This window comes from Zootoca vivipara, chromosome Z2 (genome assembly GCF_965207765.1).
Source record: "Zootoca vivipara chromosome Z2, rZooViv2.hap1.1, whole genome shotgun sequence".
Classification (NCBI taxonomy): domain Eukaryota; kingdom Metazoa; phylum Chordata; class Lepidosauria; order Squamata; family Lacertidae; genus Zootoca; species Zootoca vivipara.
Window position 1 is genome coordinate 46,092,209 of NC_142585.1, and position 26,839 is coordinate 46,119,047.

The 26,839-nt window shown below is 51.3% G+C and overlaps 1 protein-coding gene across 1 annotated transcript in view; it reads left to right on the forward strand.

Annotated features, from left to right (window-relative positions):
• Positions 1–23,899, forward strand: part of NR5A1 (nuclear receptor subfamily 5 group A member 1) — a 43,833-nt gene extending 19,934 nt beyond the window's left edge. Inside the window, exons 4-6 of the mRNA XM_060270249.1 lie at positions 8,720–8,839; positions 11,974–12,121; positions 23,652–23,899. Of these exons, the coding sequence (XP_060126232.1) occupies positions 8,720–8,839; positions 11,974–12,121; positions 23,652–23,899 (516 nt within the window). The remainder of the gene's footprint in view (positions 1–8,719; positions 8,840–11,973; positions 12,122–23,651) is intronic.
• Positions 23,900–26,839: the final 2,940 nt, after the last annotated feature.

Genomic DNA, 26,839 nt, shown 5'->3' on the forward strand with positions numbered 1-26,839 from the left:
GGCACAAAGAAAAGGGGATGACAGGGGACGAGATGGTTGGACAGTGTTCTCGAAGAGACTAACATGAGTTTGACCAAACTGCGAGAGGCAATGGAAGACAGGAGTGCCTGGCGTTCTCCTGAGGTGGCCAAAGTTTTGGGGCCTCAGCTTCAGGATCTGTCCCTCCAGTGAGCACTCAGGGCTGATTTCCTTCAGAATGGATAGGTTTTATCTTCTTGCAGTCCAGGGGACTCTCAAGTGTCTCCTCCAGCATCACAATTCAAAAGCATCAATTCTTTGGCGATCAGCCTTCTTTATGATCTAGCTCTCGCTTCCATACATCACTACTGGGAAAACCATAGCTTGAACTAGATGGACCTTTGTTGGCAAGGTGAGGTCTCTGATTTTGAAGATGCTGTCTAGGTTTGTCATTGCTTTTCTCCCAAGAAGCAGGCGTCTTTTAATTTCGTGACTGCTGTCACCATCTGCTGTGATCATGGAACCCTAGAAAGTAAAATCTCTCACTGCCTCAATTTCTTCCCCTTCTATTTGCCAGGAGGTGATGGGACCATTGGCCATGATCTTGGTTGTTTTGATGTTGAGCTTCAGACCATCTTTTGCGCTCTCCTCTTTCACCCTCATTCAAAGGTTCTTTAATTCCTCCTCAGAATCACAGATCTGTAGGGTTGGAAGGGACTCCAAGGGTTATCTAGTCCAACTTAGAATCACAGATTTGTAGGGTTGGAAGGGACCCCAAGGGCCATCTAGTCCAACCCCCTGCAATGCAGGGATCTCAGCTAAAGAATCCAGGACAGATGGCCACCCAACCTCTGCTTAAAAACCTCCAAGGAAGGAGATAGGCCACCAAATTTCTGAGGAAATTTGTTCCACTGTTGGATAGCTCTTACTGTCAGAAAGTTCTTCCCTAAGGTTTAGACAGAATCTCTTTTCTTGTAACTCGAATTTGTGTATCTGAAGAAGTGTGCATTGCACATGAAAGCTCATACCGATGGCAAACTTAGTTGGTCTCTAAGGTGCTACTGCAAGGAATTTATTTATTTTGAATTTGATAGTTTGGTTCCTACCCTCTGGAGCAGCTTGCTCTATCTCAGGCATCCCCAAACTTAACCTGAAGTGATATATATACCGGCCACGCATTGCTGTCACATTTTTTTTAAAAAAATTGAAGTAGAAATTTGACATTGTAAAGCAGTCACCCCCAAACTGCGGCCCTCCACATGTTTTGGCCTACAACTCCCATGATCCCTAGCTAAGAGGACCAGTGGTCAGGGATGATGGAAATTGTAGTCCAAAACATCTGGAGGGCTGAAGTTTGGGGATGCCTGCTCTATCTTCCCTGTGACAGCCCTTCAGATATCTGAAGATGGCCACCTCAGTCTTCTCTTCTCCAGACTAAACATAACCAAATCCCTCAAACATTCATTGTAAGTTTGGGTCTCAAGAGCCGTTATCACTGGTCACCCTCCTCTACCCCCATTCCAACTTCTCAATATCCTTCTTAAGGATATTAAAGGTAAACCGAACCCATAGGGTGCTCATCAATGGCTCCTCTTCTTCCTGGAGAGAAGTAACTATGATATTCTTCACTTCAGCAAGGCCTTTGACAAGGTGCCCCATGATATTCTAGTAAAGAAGCTGGTAAAATGTGGTCTAGGCAATGCTACCATTCAGTGGATTTGTAACTGGCTGGCTGACCGAACCCAAAGGGTGCTCATCAATGGCTCCTCTTCATCCTGGAGAGAAGTGACTAGTGGGGTGCCACAGGGTTCTGTCTTGGGCCCAGTCTTATTCAACATCTTTATCAAGGACTTGGATGATGGTCTTGAGGGCATCCTGAGCAAGTTTGCAGATGACACCAAATGGGGAGGCGTGGCTAATACGCCAGAGGACAGGATCACACTTCCAAATGACCTTCACAGATTAGACAGCTGGGCCAAAGCAAACAAGATGAATTTTAACAAGGAGAAATGTAAAATACTCCACTTGGGCAAAAGAATGAAAGGATGGGGGACACCTGGCTTGAGAGGCGTGGCTAATACGCCAGAGGACAGGATCACACTTCCAAATCACCTTCACAAATTAGACATCTGGGCCAAAGCAAACAAGATGAATTTCAACAGGGAGAAATGTTGGGCACTGGGGCAAAAAAAAGGAAATTATGGGTGACACCTGGCTTGAGAGCAGTACATGTGGAAAGGATCTAGGAGTCTTGGTAGACCACCAACTTGACATGAGTCAGCACTGTGGTGCAGCATCTAAAAATGCCAATGCAATTCTGGGTTGCATCAATAGGAGTATAGCATCTAGATCAAGGGAAGTAATAGTACCACTGTATTCCGCTCTGGTCAGACCTCACCTGGAATACTGTGTCCACTTCTGGGCACCACAGTTCAAGAAGGATACTGACAAGCTGGAACGTGTCCAGAAGAGGGCAACCAAAATGGTCAAAGGCCTGGAAACGATGCCTTATGAGTAATGGCTTAGGGAGCTGCGCATGTTTCACCTGGAGAAGAGAAGGTGAAGGGGTGATATGATAGCCATGTTCAAATATATAAAAGGGTGTCATATAGAGGAGGGAGAAAGGTTGTTTTCTTCTGCAACAGAGAAGCGGACATGGAGCAATGGATTCAAACTACAAGAAGGAAGATTCCACCTCAACATTAGGAAGCACTTCCTGACAGTAAGAGCTGTTTGGCAGTGGAATTTGCTGCCAAGGAGTGTGGTGGAGTTTCCTTCTTTGGAGGTCTTTAAGCGGAGGCTTGACAGCCATATGTCAGGAATGCTTTGATGGTGTTTCCTGCTTGGCAGGGGGTTGGACTGGATGGCCCTTGTGGTCTCTTCCAGCTCTATGATTCTAAAGGGACCACTGGCCGTTAGGTCCAGTTGCAACCGACTCTGGGGTTGCGGTGCTAAGCCTGCGTTATTGGCTGAGGGAGCCGGCGTACAGCTTTCGGGTCATGTGGCCAGCATGACCAAGCTGCTTCTGGGTTTCCAGAGCAGCGCACGGAAAAGCCGTTTACCTCCCCTATTGATCTACTTGCACTTTTGACGTGTTTTCGAGCTGCTAGGTTGGCAGGAGCAGGGACCGAGCGACGGGAGCTCACCCTGTGGCGGGGATTCGAACCGCCGACCTTCTGATCAGCAAGCCCTAAGCTCTAGGGTTTAACCCGCAGCGCCAGCCTCAAGTCACGAGACCTCACCCCAGATCAGGCATCCCCAAACTTCATGGGTCGGGACAGGGTGGAGGCAGTCGCAGGGTTGAGCCACAGCAACGCTTGGCCGGGCCAGCTAGTGTTTTATATTTCTATAAGGGTGAGGAGTCCAGATATTTTGGACTACAATTCCCATCTTCCCCGACCACTGTTAGCTAGGGATCATGGGAGTTGTAGGCCAAAACATATGGAGGGCTGCAGTTTGGGGATGCCTGCCCCAGATCAAGCCACGATTCCCATTGCTCGGAGCCACCCTCGAGCCTCCCATCACCAGCCGAAATCCATCTCTATACAATTTATTGAATTATAGGTTGTCACTGGAAGAGGACGGAACACTGCCCAAACCCAGGACAACTCCAGGATCAATCTATTCCACCTCCCTGCCCAGACAAGCCATCCCCGCAAATCTTCCCCCGAGCCTTGACATATCTCATCTCAGCTCACTTAAGAGAGGGTATTTATGGGTGTTTGCTCTGACCTTTGCCCCCGCCCCCACCTATCGGTCGCCACACACCTCCCTCCATAAACAAGAAGCCGCCACCCCCCTCTCAAATCTCCCTTGGCCCGGCTGGTTATTAGTCTTGCCTCCCGAAGGCCGAGCGGAGCGTGTAACTCTCCGGTGCCTGACATGGCTAGAACACCAGCCCATCACTCTTGCCCGCGGATTGGCAGCCGAGGCTCTCGTTTGTCAAGCGCCGGACTGACAGAATGACTAGCCCTGAAATGAAACGATATATCTGGGGAGGTGAAATCTGATTTCAATCTGGCCGCCCCGGGAGAAGTGGGGAAGGTGTGGGGAAGGATATTGCGCTGGGAAGTGGTGTCAAGAGGCCAATTAGCCGAGTCGTAACACAGCCTGTCCCCTCATCCTTATAGAAATATAGAACACTAGCTGGCCCCGGCCACACATTGCTGCGGCTCATCCCTGGGACCCATGAATAGAAATGCTTTATTGTCACTGTGCCACTTGTTTACAGTGAGATTAAGTGAGCCCCCCATCCCCACCCCACAATCTCTCAGTCCTTATTACGCTCTGGGTGCTGTCGCACGACCACCAGCTCCAAACGTCAGCGGCACTGTTGCTGTCTTCCATTCAGCAGCCTCATGGCCCATGGGTAAAAACTGCTCTTTAACCTGTCAGGGCGGCATATCCTGCTTCTATATCTCCTGCCCCACGGGTGCTGGCCAGGGTGTGAGTCGTCCCTGAGAACGTTCCTCGCTCTTCTGAGGCAACAGTCTCCCGCGATGAGAGCTAGCGGATTCAGGGGACAGCAAACAATATCGTGTGTTGTCTTCACCCCCCTCCACAGGGACTCTCTGTCCATGGCTGTCAAACCAGCATAAAGTAAAGTTAAAGGGACCCCTGACCATTAGGTCCAGTCGTGACCGACTCTGGGGTTGCGCGCTCATCTCGCGTTATTGGCCGAGGGAGCCGGCGTTTAGCTTCCAGGTCATGTGGCCAGCATGACAAAGCTGCTTCTGGCAAACCAGAGCAGCACATGGAAACACTGTTTACCTTCCCGCTGTAGCGGTTCCTATTTATCTACAGTACCTGCATTTTGATGTGCTTTCGAACTGCTAGGTTGGCAGGAGCTGGGACCGAGCAACGGGAGCTCATCCCGTCACAGGGATTCGAACCGCCGACCTTCTGATCAGCAAGCCCTAGGCTCAGTGGTTTAACTCACAGCGCCACCTGGGTCCCAGCATACCACACCGTAATGCAGTATGAGAGAACACTTTCTATCGTGGACTGATAGAAGGAAATCCTCGGTTACCGTCCAACCTGGTTCTTCCGCAAGACCCTAAGGAAATGAAGTCTCTGTTGGGCCTTCCTAACCACCTGGGCTGTATTCATAGAATCATAGAGTCATCATGTAAAGGTAAAGGTAAAGGGACCCCTGACCATTAGGTCCAGTCGTGACCGACTCTGGGGTTGCAGCGCTCATCTCACATTAATGGCCGAGGGAGCCGGCGTACAGCTTCCAGGTCATGTGGCCAACATGACAAAGCCGCTTCTGGCGAACCAGAGCAGCACAGGGAAACGCCGTTTACCTTCCCGCTGTAGCGGTACCTATTTATCTACTTGCACTTTGATGTGCTTTCGAACTGCTAGGTGGGCAGGAGCTGGGACTGAGCAACGGGAGCTCACCCCGTCGCAGGGATTCGAACCGCCGACCTTCTGATCGGCAAGCTCTAGGCTCAGTGGTTTAACCCACAGCGCCACCTGCATCCCACAGAGTCATCATAGATGACACCAAATTGGGAGGGGTGGCTGATACCCCAGAGAACAGGGTCACACTTCAAAATGACCTTAACAGATTAGACAACTGGGCCAAAGCAAACAATATGAATTGTAACAGGGAGAAATGTAAAATACTCCACTTGGGCAAAAAAAAAATGAAGGGATGAGAGACATCTGGCTTGAGAGCAGTACATGTGAAAAAGATCGAGGAATCTTGGTAAACCACCAACTTGACATGAGTCAACAGTGCGATGCAGCAGCTCAAAAAGCCAGTGCAATTCTGGGCTGCATCAATAGGAGTATAGCATCTAGATCAAGGGAAGTAATAGTACCACTGTCTTCTGCTCTGGTCAGACCTCACCTGGAGTACTGTGTCCAGTTCTGGGCACCACAGTTCAAGAAGGAGACTGACAAGCTGGAACGTATCCAGAAGAAAGCAACCAAAATGGTCAAAGGCCTGGAAAAGATGCCTTATGAGGAACAGCTTAGGGAGCTGGCTATGTTTAGCCTGGGAAAGAGAAGGTTAAGGGGTGATATGATAGCCATGTTCAAATATATAAAAGGATGTCATATAGAGGAGGGAGAAAGGTTGTTTTCTGCTGCTCCAGAGAAGCGGACACGGAGCAATGGATTCAAGTTAGAAGAAAGAAGATTCCACCTAAACATTAGGAAGAACTTCCTGACAGTAAGAGCTGTTTGGCAGTGGAATTTGCTGCCAAGGAGTGTGGTGGAGTCTCCTTCTTTGGAGGTCTTTAAGCAGAGGCTTGACAGGCATATGCCAAGAATGCTTTGATGGTGTTTCCTGCTTGGCAGGGGGTTGAACTTGATGGCCCTCGTGGTCTCCGCCAACGCTATGATTCTAGGCCTCTTCTTATCTCGAGTCCCTTCCTGGGCCAACTTGCATCTCGCCCAGTTCCCAACACTGTGTCTTACTGGGAACATCCCCCGCCCGACATCCCTTGTTTGCACACAAAAAGGCCTGTGTCTCCTAGCAAGCGGCTTTGGATACATTTTGCCCTCCGGGACACAGTACGTCCTCCTCCAGCCTGAAGGAATGCAGAGGGGAAGGAAGCGGCTGTTAGGGAGAAGCCCCCAGTTTTGTTTTGTTCTCTTATTAAAGGTTTTCTTGATTTGCAAAAATATGTGCAATGTCTCTCATCAGGTTCCTACAAATCAGTTTCGTTTCTTGAGACATTGGGAAGAAAAGGGGGAAACTCGGAAAATGAGAATATCGTTGAAGAGTGCGTTGATTTCAGGAATACAACTTAGTAGTTTTATTTTTCTTTCAATTTTGACAAATGCTTTCTTTTGGAAATTTGCATGCACACAAAAGCTCATACCAATGACAAACTTAGTTGGTCTCTAAGGTGCTACTGGAAGGAATTTATTATTATTTTTTGTTTCGACTACGTCAGACCAACACGGCTACCTACCGGTATTTATTATTAAAGATACTCTTGATTTGCAAAAATAGGTTCAATCTCTCTCGTAAGGAAGAAGTGAGACTAGACTCCCTTATGTTGGGAAAGATGGAGGACACAAGGAGAAGGGGACGACAGAAGACGAGATGGCTGGACGGTGTTCTCGAAGCTACCAACATGCTCCAAGACTTTGGCCACCTCATGAGAAGAGAAGACTCCCTGGAAAAGACCCTGATGTTGGGAATGATGGAGGGCACAAGGAGAAGGGGATGACAGAGGACGAGATGGTTGGACAGTGTTCTGGAAGCCACCAACATGAGTCTGACCAAACTGCGGGAGGCAGTGGAAGACAGGAGTGCCTGGCATGCTCTGGTGAAGGGGGTCACAAAGAGTCGGACACGACTAAACGGCTAAACAACAACAAATTATTGTATTTCAATATCTGTTGGAAGCCGCCCAGAGTGGCTGGGGAAACCCAGCCAGATGGGGGGGGGTATAAATAATCTATTATTATTATTATTATTATTATTATTATTATTATTGCTGAGCTGCCCGCACAAACTGGCCCTGGAACTCGGGGAAGAGTTTGGGAAACTGAAAGAATTCGTTTGTTTCCAGTACTTACTTTTTCGAGCAATATTCATTTTTAAAAATAAAATATTTATTTATTACAAATGCACATTTACAAAGCATTCTTCTTCTTCTTCTTCTTCTTCTTCTTCTTCTTCTTCTTCTTCTTCTTCTTCTTCTTCTTCTTCTTCTTCTTCTTCTTCTTCTTCTTCTTCTTCTTCTTCTTCTGCGATCCCTCGTAGCCGAGCAAGATTGTCATCCATCAACACAGTTTTAACAATGGGTCCGTAAGTGACTGTGCAGGCCAATTCTGGATCCACACGTCTTTCTGTCCACAGTGGGGACATTGGTTTCCGGGCGGGAGTTGATCACGGTGTGGATTTGCCAAGCATGCCTTCCTCTTAGCACGTTTCTCCCTTGCGTCCTGAGATCGAGTTTCTTCAATGCCCAGGACACCTTTGGCAAAGGTCGGCAGTTCGAATCCCTGCCATGGGGTGAGCTCCTGTTGCTCGGTCCCTAATCCTGAAAACCTAGCAGTTCGAAAGCATGTCAAAGTGCAAGTAGATCAATAGGTACTGCTCCTGCGGGAAGGTAAACAGCGTTTCCGTGCGCTGCTCTGGTTCGCCAGAAGCGGCTTTGTAATGCTGGCCACGTGACCTGGAAGCTGTACGCCGGCTCCCTCGGCCAATAACACGAGATGAGCGCCGCAACCTCAGAGTCGTCCGCGACTGGACCTAACGATCAGGGGTCCCTTTACCTTTTTATGTATTTTGTGTTCTCATTTTGTAGTTTTATGTTGCAAATTGTCAAGAGATTTTCGGATGAAGGATTGTATACAAATCCATAAATTCGTTCGTTCATTCATTCATTCATTCATTCATTCATTCATTTATTTAACTAACAACTCTTAATCCTCTTTGTAGGAAGTTTCTCAACTGTTTTCTTCTTCTTCTTCTTCTTCTTCTTCTTCTTCTTCTCCTCCTCCTCCTCCTCCTCCTCCTCCTCTTCTTTTTCACCTCCTCCTCCTCCCTCCTCCTCCTCCTCCTTCCTCCTCCTCCTCTTCTTTTTCACCTCCTCCTCCTTCCTCCTCCTCCTTCCTCCTCCTCCTCTTCTTTTTCTCCTCCTCCTCTCCTCGTCCTCCTCCTCTTCTTCTTTTTCTCCTCCTCCTCCCTCCTCCTCCTCCTCCTCCTCTTCCTCCTCCTTTTCCTCCTCCCTCTTCCTCCTCCTCCTCCTCCTCTCCTCCTCCTGCCTCCTCTTCCTCCTCCTCCTCCCAGGTGGGCGACCAGATGAAGCTTCTGCAGAACTGCTGGAGCGAGCTGCTGGTCTTTGACCACATTTTCCGCCAGGTGCATTATGGGAAGGACCGCAACATCCTGCTGGTGACCGGCCAGGAGGTAAAAGCGCTTGCTAGGCTTGCTTGCGGGTCCCGCAACGATGGCCATGTTCAGAAAAGCAAAAAATAATTTAACCCCCCCCCCCCGTGCTGCAAACTCTGAAACTAGAGGCAACACATAGACCAATGAATGATAAAGGAATAAGTCCATAAATTCATAAATTCGTAACGCATAACAACAAAGCATGGTGCAAAAACACAATGTATTATTTAGAATAAGATTCCTAACATCACAATCTCTATGATGTTACACACATTAAAAACTTCCCTAAACAGAGCTGCCTTCAGATGTCTTCTAAAAGTCTGGTAGTTGTTTTTCGCTTTGACATCTGGTGGGAGGGTGTTCCACAGGGCGGGCGCCACTACCGAGAAGGCCCTGTGCAACTTGGCTTCTCGCAGCGAGGGAACCACCAGAAGTCCCACGGGAGAGGGACCCTGGTGTCTGAGCTGAATGATGGGGGTGGAGACGCTCCTTCAGGTATACTGGACCAAGGCTGTTTAGGGCTTTAAAGGTCATCACCAACACTTTGAACTGTGCTTGGAAACGTACTGGGAGCCAATGCAGGTATTTCAAGACCGGTGTTATGTGATCTCGGCGGCCACTCCCAGTCCCCAGTCAAGCTGCCGCATTCTGGATTAGTTGTCGTTTCCGGGTCACCTTCAAAGGTAGCCCCACGTAGAGCGCATTGCAGTAGTCCAAGCGAGAGATAACCAGAGCATGCACCACTGGCAAGACAGTCCGCGGGTAGGTAGGGTCTCATCCTGCTCCCCTGGACACAGAATGGACCTGCGCCTCCATGGACAGCTGTGAGTCCAGAATGACTCGGGTGCCACCACCGAGAAGGCCCTCTGCCTGGTTCCCTGTAGCTTTGCTTCTCGCAGTGAGGGAACCGCCAGAAGGTCCTCAGTGCTGGACCTCAGTGTCCGAGCAGAATGATGGGGGTGGAGATGCCCCTGAAGGCCGTTTAGGGCTTTCAAGGTCAGCACCAACACTTTGAATTGTGCTCAGAAACATACTGGGAGCCAATGGAGGTCTTTCAAGACCGATGTTATGTGGTCTCGGCGGCCGCTCCCAGGCACCAGTCTAGCTGCCACATTCTGGATTAATTGCAGTTTCTGGGTCACCTTCAAAGGTAGCCCCACGTAGAGAAAACAGGTCCCCTGCCCCACGGGAGAGGCAGATAGAAACCGGAGTAAACATGGGGCTGGGGGGAGAAGAATCGGCAAGTACAGTGGTACAGTGGTTTAAGTACACAATTGGTTCTGGAAGTCTGTACCTGAAGTGAACTTTCCCATTGAAAGTAATGGAAAGTGGATTAATCCGTTCCAGACGGGTCCGTGGAGTACTTAAACTGAAGCGTACTTAACCTGAAGTGAACTTTCCCATTGAAAGTAATGGAAAGTGGATTACTCCATTCCAGACGGGTCCGCAGAGTACTCAACCTGAAGCATACTTAAACCAAGGTATGACTGTACTCCATTGTGCTTGTTTAGACTTTGGTTTGCAGTTCTCTGCACAATAATTTGGGAGGAAGGCCTATGGGATGCTAAGAGACATCACTTGTGACTCATCCTGCGTTGGTTAGGCTTTGGTCGTTATTGCTTATCCTTCTGTGTACAGCCAGCACCCAGATGTAACCATATTTATCTTATGGTACCTACGGTACCTATTGAACCACCTCTCCCGCTATGCCCCACGGAGGACCTTAAGGTTCACAAATCACAACATTTCGGAGATCCCCAGACATACGGTAGGGCCAGGGCCTTTTCAGTACTGGCCCCGACTTGGTGGAACACTCTCTCACAGGAGACCAGGGCCCAGCAGGATTTGACATCTTTCCACAGGGCCTGCAAGACGGAGCTGTTCCGCCTGGACCCCTATGTCTTTCCTCCCTTATGGTTTTGACTGGGGCCAGTTTAAAATCTGTATTTAAATTGTATTTTAACCTGTATTTTAATTAATTGCTTTTTTTCTTTTACGTCTTATTGTCATTCTACTGGTGTCAGCCGCCCTGAGCCCGGTTTTGACTGGGGAGGGCGGGGTATAAATAAAAAAAATTCATTACTACTACTACTACTACTACTATTACTAGCTGGCCCTGCCATGCATTGCTGTGGCTCAGTCTGTTAAATGGGTCCTCAGAGTCCCCCTCAGACTCCCCTGTAGGCCCCACTGTGGTTTAGTCTATTCAATGGGCCCTCAGACTCCTCCCCCCGGCTCATCCCTGTGATTGGCCCCACCCTGTCCCGACCCATTACCTGTCCCGCCCCCTCCCCTGGGCTCATCCCTGTGATAGGCTCCACCCTGTCCCGACCCATGACCTATCCCGCCTCCTCCCCCTGGGCTCATTCCTGTGATAGGCTCTACCCTGTCCCTACCCATGACCTGTCCCGCCCCTCCCCCAGGCTCATCCCTGTGATTGGCCCCACCCTGTCCCGAGCCATGACCTGTCCCGCCCCCTCCCCCCAGGCTCATCCCTGTGATTGGCCCCACCCTGTCCTGACCCATGACCTATCCTGCCCCCTCCTCCCCCCGGGCTCATCCCTGTGATTGGCCCCACCCTGTCCCGACCCATGACCTATCCCGCCCCCTCCTCCCCCGGGCTCATCCCTGTGATTGGCCCCACCCTGTCCCAACCCATGACGTATCCTGCCCCCTCCTCCCCCCACCCCCGGGCTTATCCCTGTGATCAGCCCCACCCTGTCCCGTATTTTAATTCATTTCTTTTCTTTCTTTCACGTCTTCTGGTCATTTTACTGGTGTCCGCCGCCCTAAGCCTGGTTTTGACTGGGGAGGGCGGGGTATAAATAAAAAATTATTATTATTATTATTATTACTAGCTGGCCCTGCCACGCGTTGCTCTGGCTCAGTCTGTTAAATGGGTCCTCAGAGTCCCCCTTCAGACTCCCCTGTAGGCCCCACTGTGGTTTCGTCTGTAAAATGGGCCCTCAGACTCCTCCTCCACCCCCAATTATTATTATTATTATTAGCCTTCACAGCTGATTGCTCAAAAGTCTTTCTGATGGAGGCCGTCCCCTACCCTGCCGCCGCCCAGCTCTTGAACCTCCTTTCCCCCTGACAAGATGGTGCTTTTGGGGTGGTCCTGATCCCTGCCCACCTCCCCTTTCTTCCAGGTGGACATGTCGACCGTTGCCTTGCAGGCGGGATCCATCCTGAACAGCTTGGTGCTGAGGGCCCATGAGCTGGTGCTCCGATTGCATTCCCTCCAGGTGGACAGGCAGGAGTTTGTCTGCTTGAAGTTCCTCATCCTCTTCAGCCTTGGTAAGTGTGGAGGGGTGTGGATGAGGGCAGCGAGTCACCTGGGAAGAGCAAACAGGGGCTGCCGTGGGGAGCTTTGCGCTTCAGCCCCTCACCCCACACCCCTGCAAGGGCGCTTGTTGGCTTCTCACGAGTAAGAGGCTTCAAACTCCGTCGCTGGTTTTTACAGAGTTTCATTATATACACTAGCTGGCCCTGCCACGCGTTGCTCATCCACAGAGCCACTGTGGTGTAGTGGTTAAGAGCGGTGGCCTCGTAATCTGGGGAACCGGGTTCGCATCTCCACTCCTCCACATGCAACTGCTGGGTGACCTTGGGCTAGTCACACTTCTCTGAAGTCTCTCAGCCCCACTCACCTCACAGAGTGTTTGTGGTGGTGGAGGAGGAGAAAGGAGATTGTTAGCCACTTTGAGACTCCTTCGGGGAGTGATAAAGTGGGATATAAAATCCAAACTCTTCTTCTTCATCATCATCCATGTGATTGCCCCCACCCTGTCCCGACCCATGACGTATCACGCCCCCTCTCCCTTCACCCACCGGCTTATCCCTGTGATTCCCCCCACCCTGTCCCGACCCATGACGTATCACGCCCCCTCCTCCCCCCACCCCCGGCTCATCCCTGTGACTGGCCCAACTGTGTCCTGACCCATGGCGTATCCCGCCCCCTCTTCCCCCCCGCCCCGGCTCGTCCTTTTGACTGGCCCCACCGTGTCCTGGCCACCTCTTCATGGCACCTCCAGCATGTGTTATCGCTTTGTTGTTGTTGAGTCCGTTAGCCGTGTCCGACTCTTCATGACCCCATGGACCAGAGCACAGCAAGCACTCCTGTCTTCCACTGCCTCCTGTAGTTTGGTCAGACTCATGTTGGTAGCTTTGAGAACACTGTCCAACCATCGCATCCTCTGGTGTCCCCTTCTCCTTATGCCCTCCATCTTTCCCAACATCAGGGGAGTCTTGTCTTCTCATGAGGTGGCCAAAGTCTCGGAGACTTAGCTTCAGGATCTGTCCTTCCAATGAGCACTCAGGGCTGATTTCCTTAAGAATGGATCGGTTTGATCTTCTCACAGTCCATGGGACTCTCAAGAGTCTCCTCCAGCACCATAATTCAAAAGCATCAATTATTCGGCGATCAGCCTTCTTGATGGTCCAGCTCTCACTTCCATACATCATGACTGGGAAAACGATAGCTTTAACTAGACCAGTGATGGGCAACCTTTTGAGTTTGGTGTGTCAAAATTCGCCAAAAAACTGAGCATAACTTGGGTAGTGTGCCACTTTGAGAAAAAAACCACAATTTCACAATATTTATAATTTAAATCAGTGTTTCTCAACCTTTTTTGGGCCAAGGCACACTTGTTCCATGAAAAAAATCACGAGGCACACCACAATTAAAAAAGTTAAAAAAAATTAACTCTGTGCCGCCCTATATTGACTATATAATTATGACTGTGAGAAACACTTGCCAATTGCTGTGTTGGTTGCAATCTCCTGTAATAAGGCTTCACAAGCCGCTGATTTCTCTGCCAGCACAATCCTTTGCTCAGCAAGTTTCAGGTTGAGCTCATCCAGCCAGCTTCTTTAAGTTTGTCTAAAACCACCCTCCCGTGGTGGTGGCTGTTGAGAGCTGCGCTCGCCCCGCGTCGTGACCCGGCCGGCTTCCTTTCCGGCGGGTCAGTGTTGTTTATTGGCGGCCGCCAGGCACGTGACAATGCAAATCGCCCTTCTCGTCGCCGCACGTCGCGGCACACCAGCCAGCGTCTCGCGGCACACTAGTGTGCCGCGGAACAGCAGTTGAGAAACGCTGGTTTAAATAACAAATATGTATAAAAAAGGAAAAGGAAAAAGGAGAGAAAAAAAGTATTAAAGTTTTTTTTAAAAAAATTAAAGGGTGAAAATAAGGCAAAACCAAGAGGTCTTTCCCAGTGGGACTCTGGGCTCAGGCCTTCCTCCAACGGGTCTGTCGCTTGGGAGGTGGGCTTGGGTTGGGCTGTGCCTCCTCGTGGCCCTCTTCAGCCCACCTCTCCCCTCACTCGGCTATGCTTGAGTGGGGCAACAGGGAGGGGGTTTCAGCTTACTTGGGGGTCTCTTCTCTCTTCCCGGGATGGCGGCGAGCTGGCGGCGGCGGCAGCAGCAGCGAGGTTGGGGTCGGGGTTCTTCTTAATCCTCCAAGGGCCCCCTCCTCTCCCTTGAGGTGGGGGCGACAGAGATGGCAACGGAGCGAGCACACCCCTGTTCTCCTTTGCCTTGTTTTTCCTTCTTTTCTCCCTCTTTTCTGCAGGGGCGGCAGCAGGGCCGGGGCTTCCTTTTTCCTCCTCCGGCCTCCAGAGTGCCTCGAGGCTGTCCGTCAGCTTCGCAGGGTGGGGGTGGGGTCCGGCAGCTCCCCGGTTGCTGCACTGGTGGCCCCCAGTGTCCGGGCAGTGGTGGTTTCGGTGGCTCAGGAGGCCATCCTGCAGCTCCTGCAGTGCTGGTCACTTTCAGGAGCTCCGCGGCTCCGTGCCGACCGCCATCTTGCCTCGCCAGAGGTCCACAAGGCCCCCAGAGATGCGTGGCCAGCGGCATTCTGCCGCCGGCTGGAAGTGAGGTCTCTGCATGTGGCCGCGTGTCACCAAAAATGGCTATGCATGTCAGTGCTGACACGCGTGTCATAGGTTCGCCATCACTGAACTAGACGGACCTTTGTCGGCAAGGTGATGTCTCCGCTTTTTAAGATGCTGTCTAGGTTTGTCATTGCTTATCTCCCGATAAGCAGGCGTCTTTTTAGAATGGACCTGTGCCTCCATGGACAGCTGTGAGTCCAGAATGACTCCCTGGCTGCACACCTGGTCCTTCAGGGGCACAGTTACCCCATTCAGGACCAGGGAGTCCTCCACACCTGCCCGCCTCCTGTCCCCCACAAACAATCAGGATTCGAGCTCAATCTGTTAGCCGCCATCCATCTTCCAACCGCCTCCAGGCACTCACACAGGACCTTCACCACCTTCATTGGTTCTGATTTGAAAGAGAGGTAGAGCTGGGCATCATCCGCATACTGATGAACACCCAGCCCAAACCCCCTGATGATATCTCCCAGCGGCAGCATGTAGATGTTAAAAAGCATGGGGGAGAGGACAGAGCCCTGAGGCACCCCACAAGTGAGAGCCCAGGGGTCTGAACACTCATCCCCCCCCCACCACTTTCTGAACATGGCCCAGGAGGAAGGAGCGGAACCACTGTATGACAGTGCCCGTAGCTCCCAAGCCCTCTAGACGGTCCAGAAGGATGTTATGGTCGATTGTGTCAAAAGCCGCTGAGAGATCTAGCAGGACTAGGAAACAGCTCTCACCTTTGTCCCTAGCCCACCGGAGATCCTCGACCAGCGCGACCAAGGCAGTTTCAGTCCCATGGTGAGGCCTGAATTCCGACTGGAAGGGATCCAAAAATACTCTAGCAAGTTTTTCATTGCGCGAGGCATTCGTCTTGTGAGGCACCACTGTGCAATGTCTAATTTATCTCCACATAGGGGTAAACAATGTACTAAATAGCAGTGGCACTTGACCGCTCTGTCATGTAAATCAAAATAAAGTATTACAGCAAATGTTCAAAAACGACCCAATATATGTGGATCCCATGATGTGCGAAGTTCATAAGTAGATGCAAGCAGAACAGGGTTTTCAGGAAGAAAAACAACCTGTTTCGCCTTTTGGCTTCTTTAGCCGCTTGAGGCCAACAGAACATTTAACAGACTGAGCCACAGCAATGCGTGGCAGGGCCAGCTAGTAGTAGTAGTAGTAGTAATAATAATAATAATAATAATAATAATAATAATAATAATAATAATTTTTTTTTATTTATACCCCGCCCTCCCCAGTCAAAACTGGGTTTAGGGCGGCTAACAACAATAAAATTACAATAAGACATAAAAGAAAACAATTAATTAAAATACAGATTAAAATTGTTGTTGTTTAGTCGTTTAGTCGTGTCTGACTTTTCGTGACCCCATGGACCAGAGCACGCCAGGCACTCCTGTCTTCCACTGCCTCCCGCAGTTTGGTCAAACTCATGTTGGTAGCTTGGAGAACACTGTCCAACCATCTCGTCCTCTGTCGTCCCCTTCTCCTTGTGCCCTCAATCTTTCCCAACATCAGGTCTTTTCCAGGGAGTCTTCTCTTCTCATGAGGTGGCCAAAGTATTGGAGCCTCAGCTTCAATTAAAATACAAGATTAAAATTTTAAATGCAGCCTCGTTTTAAGTAGTCCATAAATCCAAACCATGAGAGGAAAAACATAAGGGTCACACTGAGTCCAGGCGGAACAGCTCCGTCTTGCAGGCCCTCCGTCTTGCAGGCCCTGCGGAAAGGTGACAAATCCCGCAGGGCCCTGGTCGCCTGTGAAATAGTGTTCCACCAAGTCGAGACCAAGACTGAAAAGGCCCTGGCCCTAGTTGAGGCCAGTCTAGCCACCTTATGGCTCGGGATCCCCAGAATCTTGTTGTCTGTGGACCTTAAGGTCCTCTGCAGGGCATACCGGGAGAGGCGGTCCCGTAGGTACGAGGGTCCCAAGCCGCAGGATTTGTAACCAGGAATACCAGAAGTATTTCTAAGGTTGTAAACCCCTTCGCAATCTGGCGAGCTCCATCCTTTCTTCCATGTAACAAAATCTTCCAAATGTACATAAATGCAACGCTATAGTCTCGCCTTCTCCCTTCGTGTGTGCAGCAGTGGAGCAGGGCTGTGTGTGCAAATTGCGGGTAAGATGATCTTATTCAGAGCATGAGACAAGCTCTGCAGTTGGATCAGGCCAAAGGGTGCCCATCGAGTCGAGAACCCTGGTCTTACAGATGCCGCAATGGGGGCAGCCCATAGGCATTACGTGAGTCCCATTGCGCAATCTCTCCTCCTGTAGCTTTCCAGGAACCGGTGTTTCTCTTGACAGCCATCTGTCAGGAATGCTTTGATGGTGTTTCCTGCTTGGCAGGGGGTTGGACTGGATGGCCCTTGGGGTCTCTTCCAACTCTATGATTCTATGATTCTACTAAGTGACTCGGCCACGCGTTTCTGTCAGCCATATGTCAGGAATGCTTTGATTTGATGGTGTTTCCTGCTTGGCAGGGGGTTGGACTGGATGGCCCTTGTGATCTCTTCCAACTCTATGATTCTATGGTTTCACAGCAAAGGATACACACACACCGCCTCCATGCCGCCTTCCCGTTTTGCGCATTGCGTTAAAACGTCCGTCTGGCAACGTGGAAGCTTTTCTCCTTTGCCGGAGGAAACCAGGAACAAAAGGTTGCCCTCTGCCCATGCTCTGTGCCCAACACCCTTCTCTGAGCGTGGCGCCGATTTCGCTGCAAGCCATGTGCCCTCTGCAGACTCCTCGCTTATATATGCCGGCTGGATTTGCCCTGAAGAAAAGAATCTCTTTCTCCCTCCAGCTCACAATTTGCACTTGCCATCTCTCTCTCTCTCTGTGTGTGTGTGTGTTTGCACACAAACAGAGGCGCGTGCGAGAGGGGGCAGGAAAGGGCGCCATTTGAGTCTCCATAGATTTTCCCTCCTCCGGAGCAGGTAAAAAAGGTTTAATTAAAATTAGGGCTCCTCTGAACAGCAATATTTATGAGCGGCGGCCCCACAGGTTACATTTGTTCTCCAGAAGGACTTAATAGAAGCTTAATGGATTGAACCCCGCACTTCCACACAAGCCCGCGTGACTTCTATTCTCCAGCCAAGAGCGGCTTTTATGCGCCCGAAATCCCTTAAGCGATTGCAATTTATCAGCAGACAAAAGCCCTCGCTGAATGCCGAGGACACTTGAGGGCATAGAAATTGTCCCGGCAGCTCCGCTTTTGTCGCAGGACGGAGCCTTTGCAAGCCGCTCTCTCAATGGAGCGCGCGGCGCCGATGTTATTTGGACCGCATTCTTTACGCCTCGCAGGAATGAAAAGATTATTCAAATATTCAATTAAAGCCTGAATAGGGTTCCGTCTCCGAACCAGGTGAGTTGATCGAGACGAACCCTCTATTGTTGCGCCACCTCAAAGTGGGTGGGTGGGGGTAGGTGAGTGGGGGGGTGTGAGTGGGGGGATGTTAGGGAAGAGAAGGCTTGATCTGCATGATCTAAGCCCCCCCATCTTTCTCATGAAAGAGAAAATCACGAGAATGTTCTGCAGGTGAAGAGAATCCATAATGATCGCAGAAGTGACTCAGAAATGAAAGGAGGCGTACGGCTTGGTCAGGGGAACGTTGAATGAGACCAGTGCCAGGATGGGACCAGTGGCCCTGCTAGTTCTCGCAGTGGCCAGTGAGGTGCTCAAGCGTCAGAGAGTACCCTCTACCCTCCTGCTGTTTCCAGCTATTGTTGTTGAGTCGTTTAGTCGTGTCCGACTCTTCGCGGCCCCATGGACCAGAGCAAGGCAGGCACCCCTGTCTTCCACTGCCTCCCGCAGTTTGTTCAGACTCATGTTGGGGGCTTCGAGAACACTGTCCAACCATCTCGTCCTCTGTTGTCCCCTTCTCCTAGTGCCCTCCATCTTTCCCTCTTCTCATGAGGTGACCAAAGTCTTGGAGCATGTTGTTAGCTTCGAGAACAGATTCTTGATTTCTGCAAGTCCTTTGACAAGGTGCCCCATGATATTCTTGTGAAGAAGCTGGTAAAATGATGGGCTTGAGGGCATCCTGAGCAAGTTTGCAGATGACACCAAATGGGGAGGGGGGGGGGCTAATACCCCAGAGGACAGGATCACACTTCCTAATCACCTGAACAAATTAGACATCTGGGCCAAAGCAAACAAGATGAATTTCAACAGGGAGAAATGTTGGGCACTGGGGCAAAAAAAAAAGGAAATTATGGGTGACACCTGGCTTGAGAGCAGTACATGTGGAAAGGATCTAGGAGTCTTGGTAGACCACCAACTTGACATGAGTCAGCAGTGTGGTGCAGCATCTAAAAATGCCAATGCAATTCTGGGTTGCATCAATAGGAGTATAGCATCTAGATCAAGGGAAGTAATAGTACCACTGTCTTCTGCTCTGGTCAGACCTCACCTATAGTACTGTGTCCACTTCTGGGCACCACAGTTCAAGAAGGATACTGACAAGCTGGAACGTATCCAGAAGAAAGCAACCAAAATGGTCAAAGGCCTGGAAACAATGCCTTATGAGGAATGGCTTAGGGAGCTGGGTATGTTTAGCCTGGAGAAGAGAAGGTTATGGGGTGATATGATAGCCATGTTCAAAGATATCAAAGGATGTTATATAGAGGAGGGAGAAAGGTTGTTTTCTGCTGCTCCTGCGAAGCGGACATGGGGCAATGGATTCAAGCTACAAGAAAAAGATTCCACCTCAACATTAGGAAGGACTGTTGAGTAATGCTTTGATGGTGTTTCCTGCTTGGCAGGGGGTTGGACTGGATGGTCCTTGTGCTCTCCTCCAACTCTATGATTCTACTAGCTCACCCGGCCACGCGTTACTGTCAGCCATATGTCAAGAATGCTTTGATGGTGTTTCCTGCTTGGCAGGGGGTTGGACTGGATGGCCTTGTGGTCTCTTCCAACTCTATGATTCTACTAGCTGACCCAGCCACGCGTTGCTGTCAGCCATATACCAAGAATACTTTGATGGTGTTTCCTGCTTGGCAGGGGGTTGGACTGGATGGCCCTTCTGGTCTCTTCCAACTCTATGATTCTATGCCCAGTTTCCAAGAGCAGTGTGCATAGAGCAGGCAAATTTTCAGGCAGGTGGGAAGCTTAAGAGGGATGTGCTTATCACCGCCCCTTCACACCTGTCTCTCTCCACCTCCTTACCTCTTGCTCTTTGGGCTAAGCTGCTTCAGCCACCTTGGATAACGGTTACCATGTCGGCTGAGCCCTGGCAAGGCCAAGCAGATTATACCCCAATCCCTCCAGCCGGTGTTTAGAGAGGAGCGCAAGATAGCGGCTTTGAAGTGAAGGTTTGTTTAGGGAACATCCGAATGTAAGGCACAGGTTTATTTATCTTGCATAGCCTCCACGTGGAGATGCACTGCTAAGGATCTGCAGAGCATAAGGCTGGCAAGGTCAGTCCGATGGCCAGAGGAAGCTTACGCAAGTAGGAAGAGCCATTACCTAGATCAGGCCAATGTGCTATCTAGTACCTGGTAGGCTGGCTGGGGAGTCATTTTGGACTCACAGCTGTCCATGGAGGCACAGGTCCATTCTGTGTCCAGGGTAGTAGGATGAGACCCTACCTGCCCGCGGACTGTCTCGCCAGAGTGCTGCATGCTCTGGTTACCTCCCGCTTGGACTACTGCAATGCGCTCTACGTGGGGCTACCTTTGAAGGTGACCCGGAAACTGCAATTAATCCAGAATGCGGCAGCTGGACTGGTGACTGGGAGCGGCCGCTGAGACCACATAACACCGGTCTTGAAAGACCTACATTGGCTCCCAGTACGTTTCCGAGCAAAATTCAAAGTGCTGGTGCTGACCTTGAAAGCCCTAAACGGCCTCGGTCCAGTATACCTGAAGGATAGGCTCCACCCACATCGTTCAGCCCGGACACCAGGGTCCCTCTCCCATGGGACTTCTGGAGGTTCCCTCATTGCGAGGGAACCAGGCAGAGGGCCTTCTCGGTAGTGGCACCCGCCCTGTGGAATGCCCTCCCAGCAGATGTCAAGGAAAGAAGCAGCTTTCCCATTTTAAAAGACATCTAAAGGCAGCCCTGTTTAGGGAAGCTTGCTGTATTGTTGTAATAGTTGATTGGGAGCAGCCCAGAGTGGCTAGGGAGACTCAGCCAGATGGGTGGGGTACAAATAAATCATTATTATCATTATTATTATTATTACTACTACTACTAGCTGGCCCTGCCACGCATTGCTGTGGCTCATTTTGCAGATATGAGCCGATGGCTTGTGCGAGCTTTGCAAGCGACAGCTCCCATGCTTGCGGCCTCTGTGTGCGCCCGGGAGGAAACCCCTGCGTTCAAGAGAGGTTACCCCAATTCAATGTGTGTCATAGAATCTTAGAGTTGGAAGAGACCACAAGGGCCATCCAGTCCAATAATAATAATAATAATAATAATAATAATAATAATAATAATAATATATTATTTATACCCCGCCCATCTGGCTGGGTTTCCCCAGCCACTCTGGGCGGCTCCCAACAGAAAAATAAAACACAGTAATCTATTAAACATTAAAAGCCTCCCTGAACAGGGCTGCCTTCAGATGTCTGCCTCTAAAAGTCTGGTAGTTGTTTTCCTCTTTGACATCTATTGGGAGGGCGTTCCACAGGGCAGGCGTCACCATCGAGAAGGCCCTCTGCCTACTTCCCTGCAACTTGGCTTCTCGCAACTAGGGAACCGCCAGAAGGCCCTTGGTGCTGGACCTCAGTGTCCGGGCAGAATGATGGAGGTGGAGACGCTCCTCCAGGTATACTGGACCGAGGCCATTTAGGACTTTAAAGTTCAACACCAACACTTTGAATTGTGCTCGGAAACGTACTGGGAGCCAATGTAGATCTTTCAAGACCGGTGTTATGTGGTCTCGGCGGCCGCTCCCAGTCACCAGTCTAGCTGGCGGGTTCTGGATTAGTTGTAGTTTCCAAGTCACCTTCAAAGGTAGCCCCACATAGAGCGCATTGCAGTAGTCCAAGCGGGAGATAACTAGAGCATGCGGCACTCTGGCGAGACAGTCCGCGGGCAGGTAGGGTCTCATCCTACTACCCTGCGTACCAGGTCTCAGCCTGCGTACCAGATGGAGCTGATAGACAGCTGCCCTGGACACTGAATTGACCTGTGCCTCCATGGACAGCTGTGAGTCCAAAATGAACACTCATCCCCCACCACCACTTTCTGGACACGGCCCAGGAGGAAGGAGCGGAACCACTGTATGACAGTGCCCCCAGTCCAACCCCCTGCCAAGCAGAAAACACCACCAAAGCATTCCTGACACATGCCTGTCAAGCCTCTGCTTAAAGACCTCCAAAGAAGGAGACTCCACCACCGTCCTTGGCAGCAAATTCCACTGCCGAACAGCTCTTACCAGGACCGTCTTCAGCGCCCCTGGCGCCGTGGAGCGACGGATCCATCCGGCAGCCCCCCCCCGCCCTGTTTCCCAGTGTGGTGGGCGGGCGGGCGCCGCGTGGCTGCCACAGGCGCTGCTGTGCAGAGGGCGGGCAGGCACAGCGCAGTTGCCGTGGGCGCAGCTGTGCGTCGAACCGGCGGACCGGCCGGCCAGCGGGTGGGCGCAGCTCGTGGCGCCCTCCTGGCGGGCCGGCGCCATGGTGCCCTGCACCGCCGGGGGTCTACCTAGAGCCAGCCCTGGCTCTTACTGTCAGGAAGTTCTTCCTAATGTTGAAGTGGAATCTTCTTTCTTGTAGCTTGAATCTATTGCTCCGTGTCCGCTTCCCTGGGCAGCAGAAAACAACCTTTCACCCTCCTCTATATGACATCCTTTGATTATTTGAAATATTTGATCATGGCTATCATATCACCCCATAACCTTCTCTTCTCCAGGCTAAACTTGCCCAGCTCCCTAAGCCGTTCCTCATAAGGCATCGTTTCCAGGTCTTTGACCATTTTGGTTGCCCTCTTCTGGACACCTTCCAGCTTGTCAATATCCTTCTTGAACTGTGGTGCCCAGAACTGGACACAGTACTCCAGGTGAGGTGTGACCAGAGCAGAATACAGTGGTACTATTACTTCCCTTGATCTAGATGCTATGCTCCTATTGATGCAGCCCAGAATTGCATTGGCTTTTTTAGCTGCTGCATCACACTGTTGACTCATGTCAAGTTGGTGGTCTACCAAGACTCCTAGATCCTTTTCACATCTACTGCTCTCAAGCCAGGTGTCACCCATCCTGTATTTGTGCCTTTCTGTTTATTTATTTTTGCCCAAGTGTAGTATTTCGGAGTCCCATGGACTGCAAGAAGATCAAACCTCTCAATTCTGAAGGAAATCAGCCCTGAGGGCTCACTGGAAGGGGAGATTGTGAAGCTGAGGCTCCAATGCTTTGGCCACCTCATGAGAAGAGAAGACTCCCTGGAAAAGACCCTGATGTTGGGAAAGATGGAGGGCAGAAGGAGAACGGTGTTCTCGAAGCCACCAACACGAGTCTGACGAAACTGCGGGAGGCAGTGGAAGACAGGAGTGTCCGGCGTTCAATGGTCCAGGGGGTCATGAAGAATCAGACACGACTAAAGGACTCAACAACAACAAAGCGCTAACACATGCTGGAGGTGCCATGAGGAGGTGGTCCGGACATGGTGGGGCCAGTCACAGGGATGAGCCTGGGGTGAGGGGAGGAGGGGGCGTGATACGTCATGGGTCGGGACAGGGTGGGAGGAAATCACAGGATAAGCCGGGGTGGGGGGAAGAGGGGGCGTGATACATCATGGGTCGGGACAGGGTGGGGGGGAGAGGGGGTGTGATATGTCATGGGTCAGGACAGGGTGGGGGCAATCACACGGATGAGCCACAGCAACGCTGGAACAACAACAACACTTTACATTTCTCCCTGTTAAAATTCATCTTGTCCGCTTGTGTCCCCCCCCCCTTATTCCCCCCACCCACCCTGCTGCAGATGTGAAATTTGTGGAGAATTCCAGCGTGGTGAAGGAAGCGCAGGAGAAGGTGAATGCCGCTCTGCTGCAATATACCCTCTGCAACTACCCCCACGCCACCGACAAGTTCCGCCAGCTTCTGACGCACCTGGCCGACATCCGATCCCTGAGCATGCAAGCGGAGGAATATCTCTACCACAAGCACCTGAGCGGCGACGTCCCCTGCAACAACCTCTTGATTGAAATGCTGCACGCTAAGCGGACTTGAGAGCGCAGGGCAAGGCTCTCTTGCCCCCCTGCCCCCCTTTCCTCTTGGGAAGAGACTTGCGGCAGCAGAGGGGAGTGGCAGGGACTTCCGGCCACCGGGTGACAGGGACGGGCGAGTGCCGCATCGTCCCCTCCCCACAGGCCATACCTCTCCCATTTCTGACTTTCATACATGCCCTTGACAAGCTCCAGCTCGCCTGCTTTGCCCGCCTGGAAGCTGCGGGTGCAAAACCCCACAACCCTTGCCTGAAGGTCGCTTGTCTGCAGATTGGTGTGAATCCCCCCCGGGTTCCAGGCTCTTGCTCGCTAAAAGCCACGGGGCTCAGCTGTGTGGGGACAGCCCTTGGAGGCTGTTTTGGTGGGGGTGGGCTTTCCTAACTGGCCGGGAGAAGAGTCTTCTTTTTCATTGTGTGTGTGTGTGTGAGAGAGGAGGCATCTACCCGAGCAGGCCCGTCTTTCGTCAGCCTCAGGCAGTCCGGGGCTCTTCCCGCTGGCTCCGTGGCGCCCACCTGGCCTCCGCTGCCGGCAGGAGGGCTCCGGGCTGCAGGAGGGCCTTCGTAAGCCCTCCGGCAGTCCGGAGCTATCCCTACTGGTTCTGGGGGGGGGAGCCGACCTCCTTCCCATCCTTGGGCTCCTGAGCAAGCCCAGGGCTTGAAGCTACCCGCCGCCCGCCCTTCCTCGTTGTGGCCAGGGCACAGCGGGTCCCTGCGCTCTCCGTCCCTGCGCTCTGACCCAGAGCCAGGAGCCGCGCAGGCCGGAGGGAAAGGGGGGGTGCCGGAGAAATTTTTGCACCATGGCGCTGGATACCCTTAAGACGGCCCTGTACCCGAGCTCCCCACCTGCGCTCCAGGCATGGCCCTCTTCCTGGTGGCTGGGAAAGATGGAGGGAAAAAGACCCAGCTCAGCTCCCCATTGGAAGCCCCTCGCCCCCCACCTGTCCCTCTCTGCAGGTAGTGGCCAGGTTGGCCCCGAGGATTTCTGTGGTCCCTGTGCCACCATGAAAGTGAGTTCGTTGTGCCTCAGAGACACTGAAACCACTCTTCCCCTTGGGGCTTCATTTTGGGAGAACTCTCTTCGATGCCTCGCAGCTATGAGTTGAGCAAGTCAGCCGCTCCTTTGATTTTGCTTTGGTTATCTGTTAGTTGCATTCATATATATGCTGGCCTGGCCACGCATTGCTGTGCCTCATCCCTGTGATTCACCCCGTCCCGTCCCGTCCCATCCCATCCGGTCCCGACCCATGACCCGTCCTGAACCCTGTGGCTCATCCCTGTGATTCCCCCACCCTGCCCTGCCCCCCACCCCCAATCCAGGCGAGCCCCCACCTTCCTTCAGCCCACTCTGCTGTTTCGTTCTTTCCTGCAAACCCGAGCTGAGCTGTTTTGGAGAGGGGAGCTTTTCTACCTGCAGTACCAGTGAAGTCGCCGCCAGAGGGCGATGTTTTGCAACCTCTCATGCTCCTCTTTTTCTGATTTTTTCAAAAAAACCCATATTTTTACCTGTGGTAGGTGTGACATCTGTACAATCGCCTATTCGCATGTGACGTTGTGTCCAAATTTCAACGCAATCGGTCAAGCGGTTTCGGAGAAAAGTGGAATATAACACACATGGGCAGCTTATATATATATATATATATATATATATATATATATATATATATATATATATATATATATATGTATATGTATATAAGCTGGCCCAGCCATGCATTGATGTGGCTCATCCCTGTGATTCCCCCCACCCCACCCCAGCCCGTCCCAACCCTTGACCCGTCCGAACCCTGTGGCTCATCCCTGTGATTCCACCCCACCCTGCCCTGCCCCATGACGCATCCCGACCCCATCCTGACCCCATCCCCAACTCAGGCGAGCCCCTGTCTCCCTTCAGCCCAGTCTGCTGTTTCGTTCTTCCCTGCAAACCCTGAGCTGAGCTGTTTTGGAGAGGGGAGTTTTTCTAGCTGCAGTACCAGTGGAGTCGCCGCCAGAGGGCGATGTTTTGCAACCTCTCATGCTCCTCTTTTTCTGGTTTTTCAAAAAAACCCATGTTTTTACCTGTGATAGGTGTGACATCTGTACAATCGCCTATTCTAGCTGCAGTACCAGTGGAGTCACTGCCAGAGGGCGATGTTTTGCTCCTCTTTTTCTGGTCTTTCCAAAAAAAACCCCATGTTTTTACCTGTGATAGGTGTGACATCTGTAGAATCCAAGTTTACACAAACACTTGCCTATTCACATGTGAACGTTGTGTCAAAATTTCAACACAATCGGTCAAGCGGTTTCGGAGAAAGGTGGAATATAACAAACATGGGCAGATTACATTTATATATAGAGAGAGGGGGGAGAGAGGGAGAGGGAGAGGGAGAGGGAGAGGGAGGGAGAGAGAGAGAGAGAGAGAGAGAGAGAGAGAGAGAGAGAGAGAGAGAGAGAGAGAGAGAGAGAGATCCCTGATCGTGTTACATTAACTGAGCCATTAGTCTGTGTTGGGAGGAGGATATGATAACTGATGTTTGTGTCCTGAATGTATGTTTTGCCTATGTACCTTTGGAGCAGGTGTTCCGATCGTGTGTCTGTGTGTTTTTCCGGGGTGGGGACTTATTTGGTCTGCCTCTGGACACAACCACTACTTTGGCTCGACAAATAGACCCACCTCAAATCACTGCTTGCCCAACCCATGATATAGCCCAAGCATCCCCAAACTTTGGCCCTCCAGATGTTTTGGACTACAATTCCCATCACCCCTGACCACCGGTCCTGTTAGCTAGGGATCATGGGAGTTGTAGGCCAAAACATCTGGAGGGCCGCAGTTTGGGGGTGCCCTTGTGGTGTAGTGGTTAAGAGCGGTGGACTCGTAATCTGGGGAACCGGGTTCGATTCCCCGCTCCTCCACATGCAGCTGCTGCTGGGTGACCTTGGGCTAGTCACCCTTCTCTGAAGTCTCACAG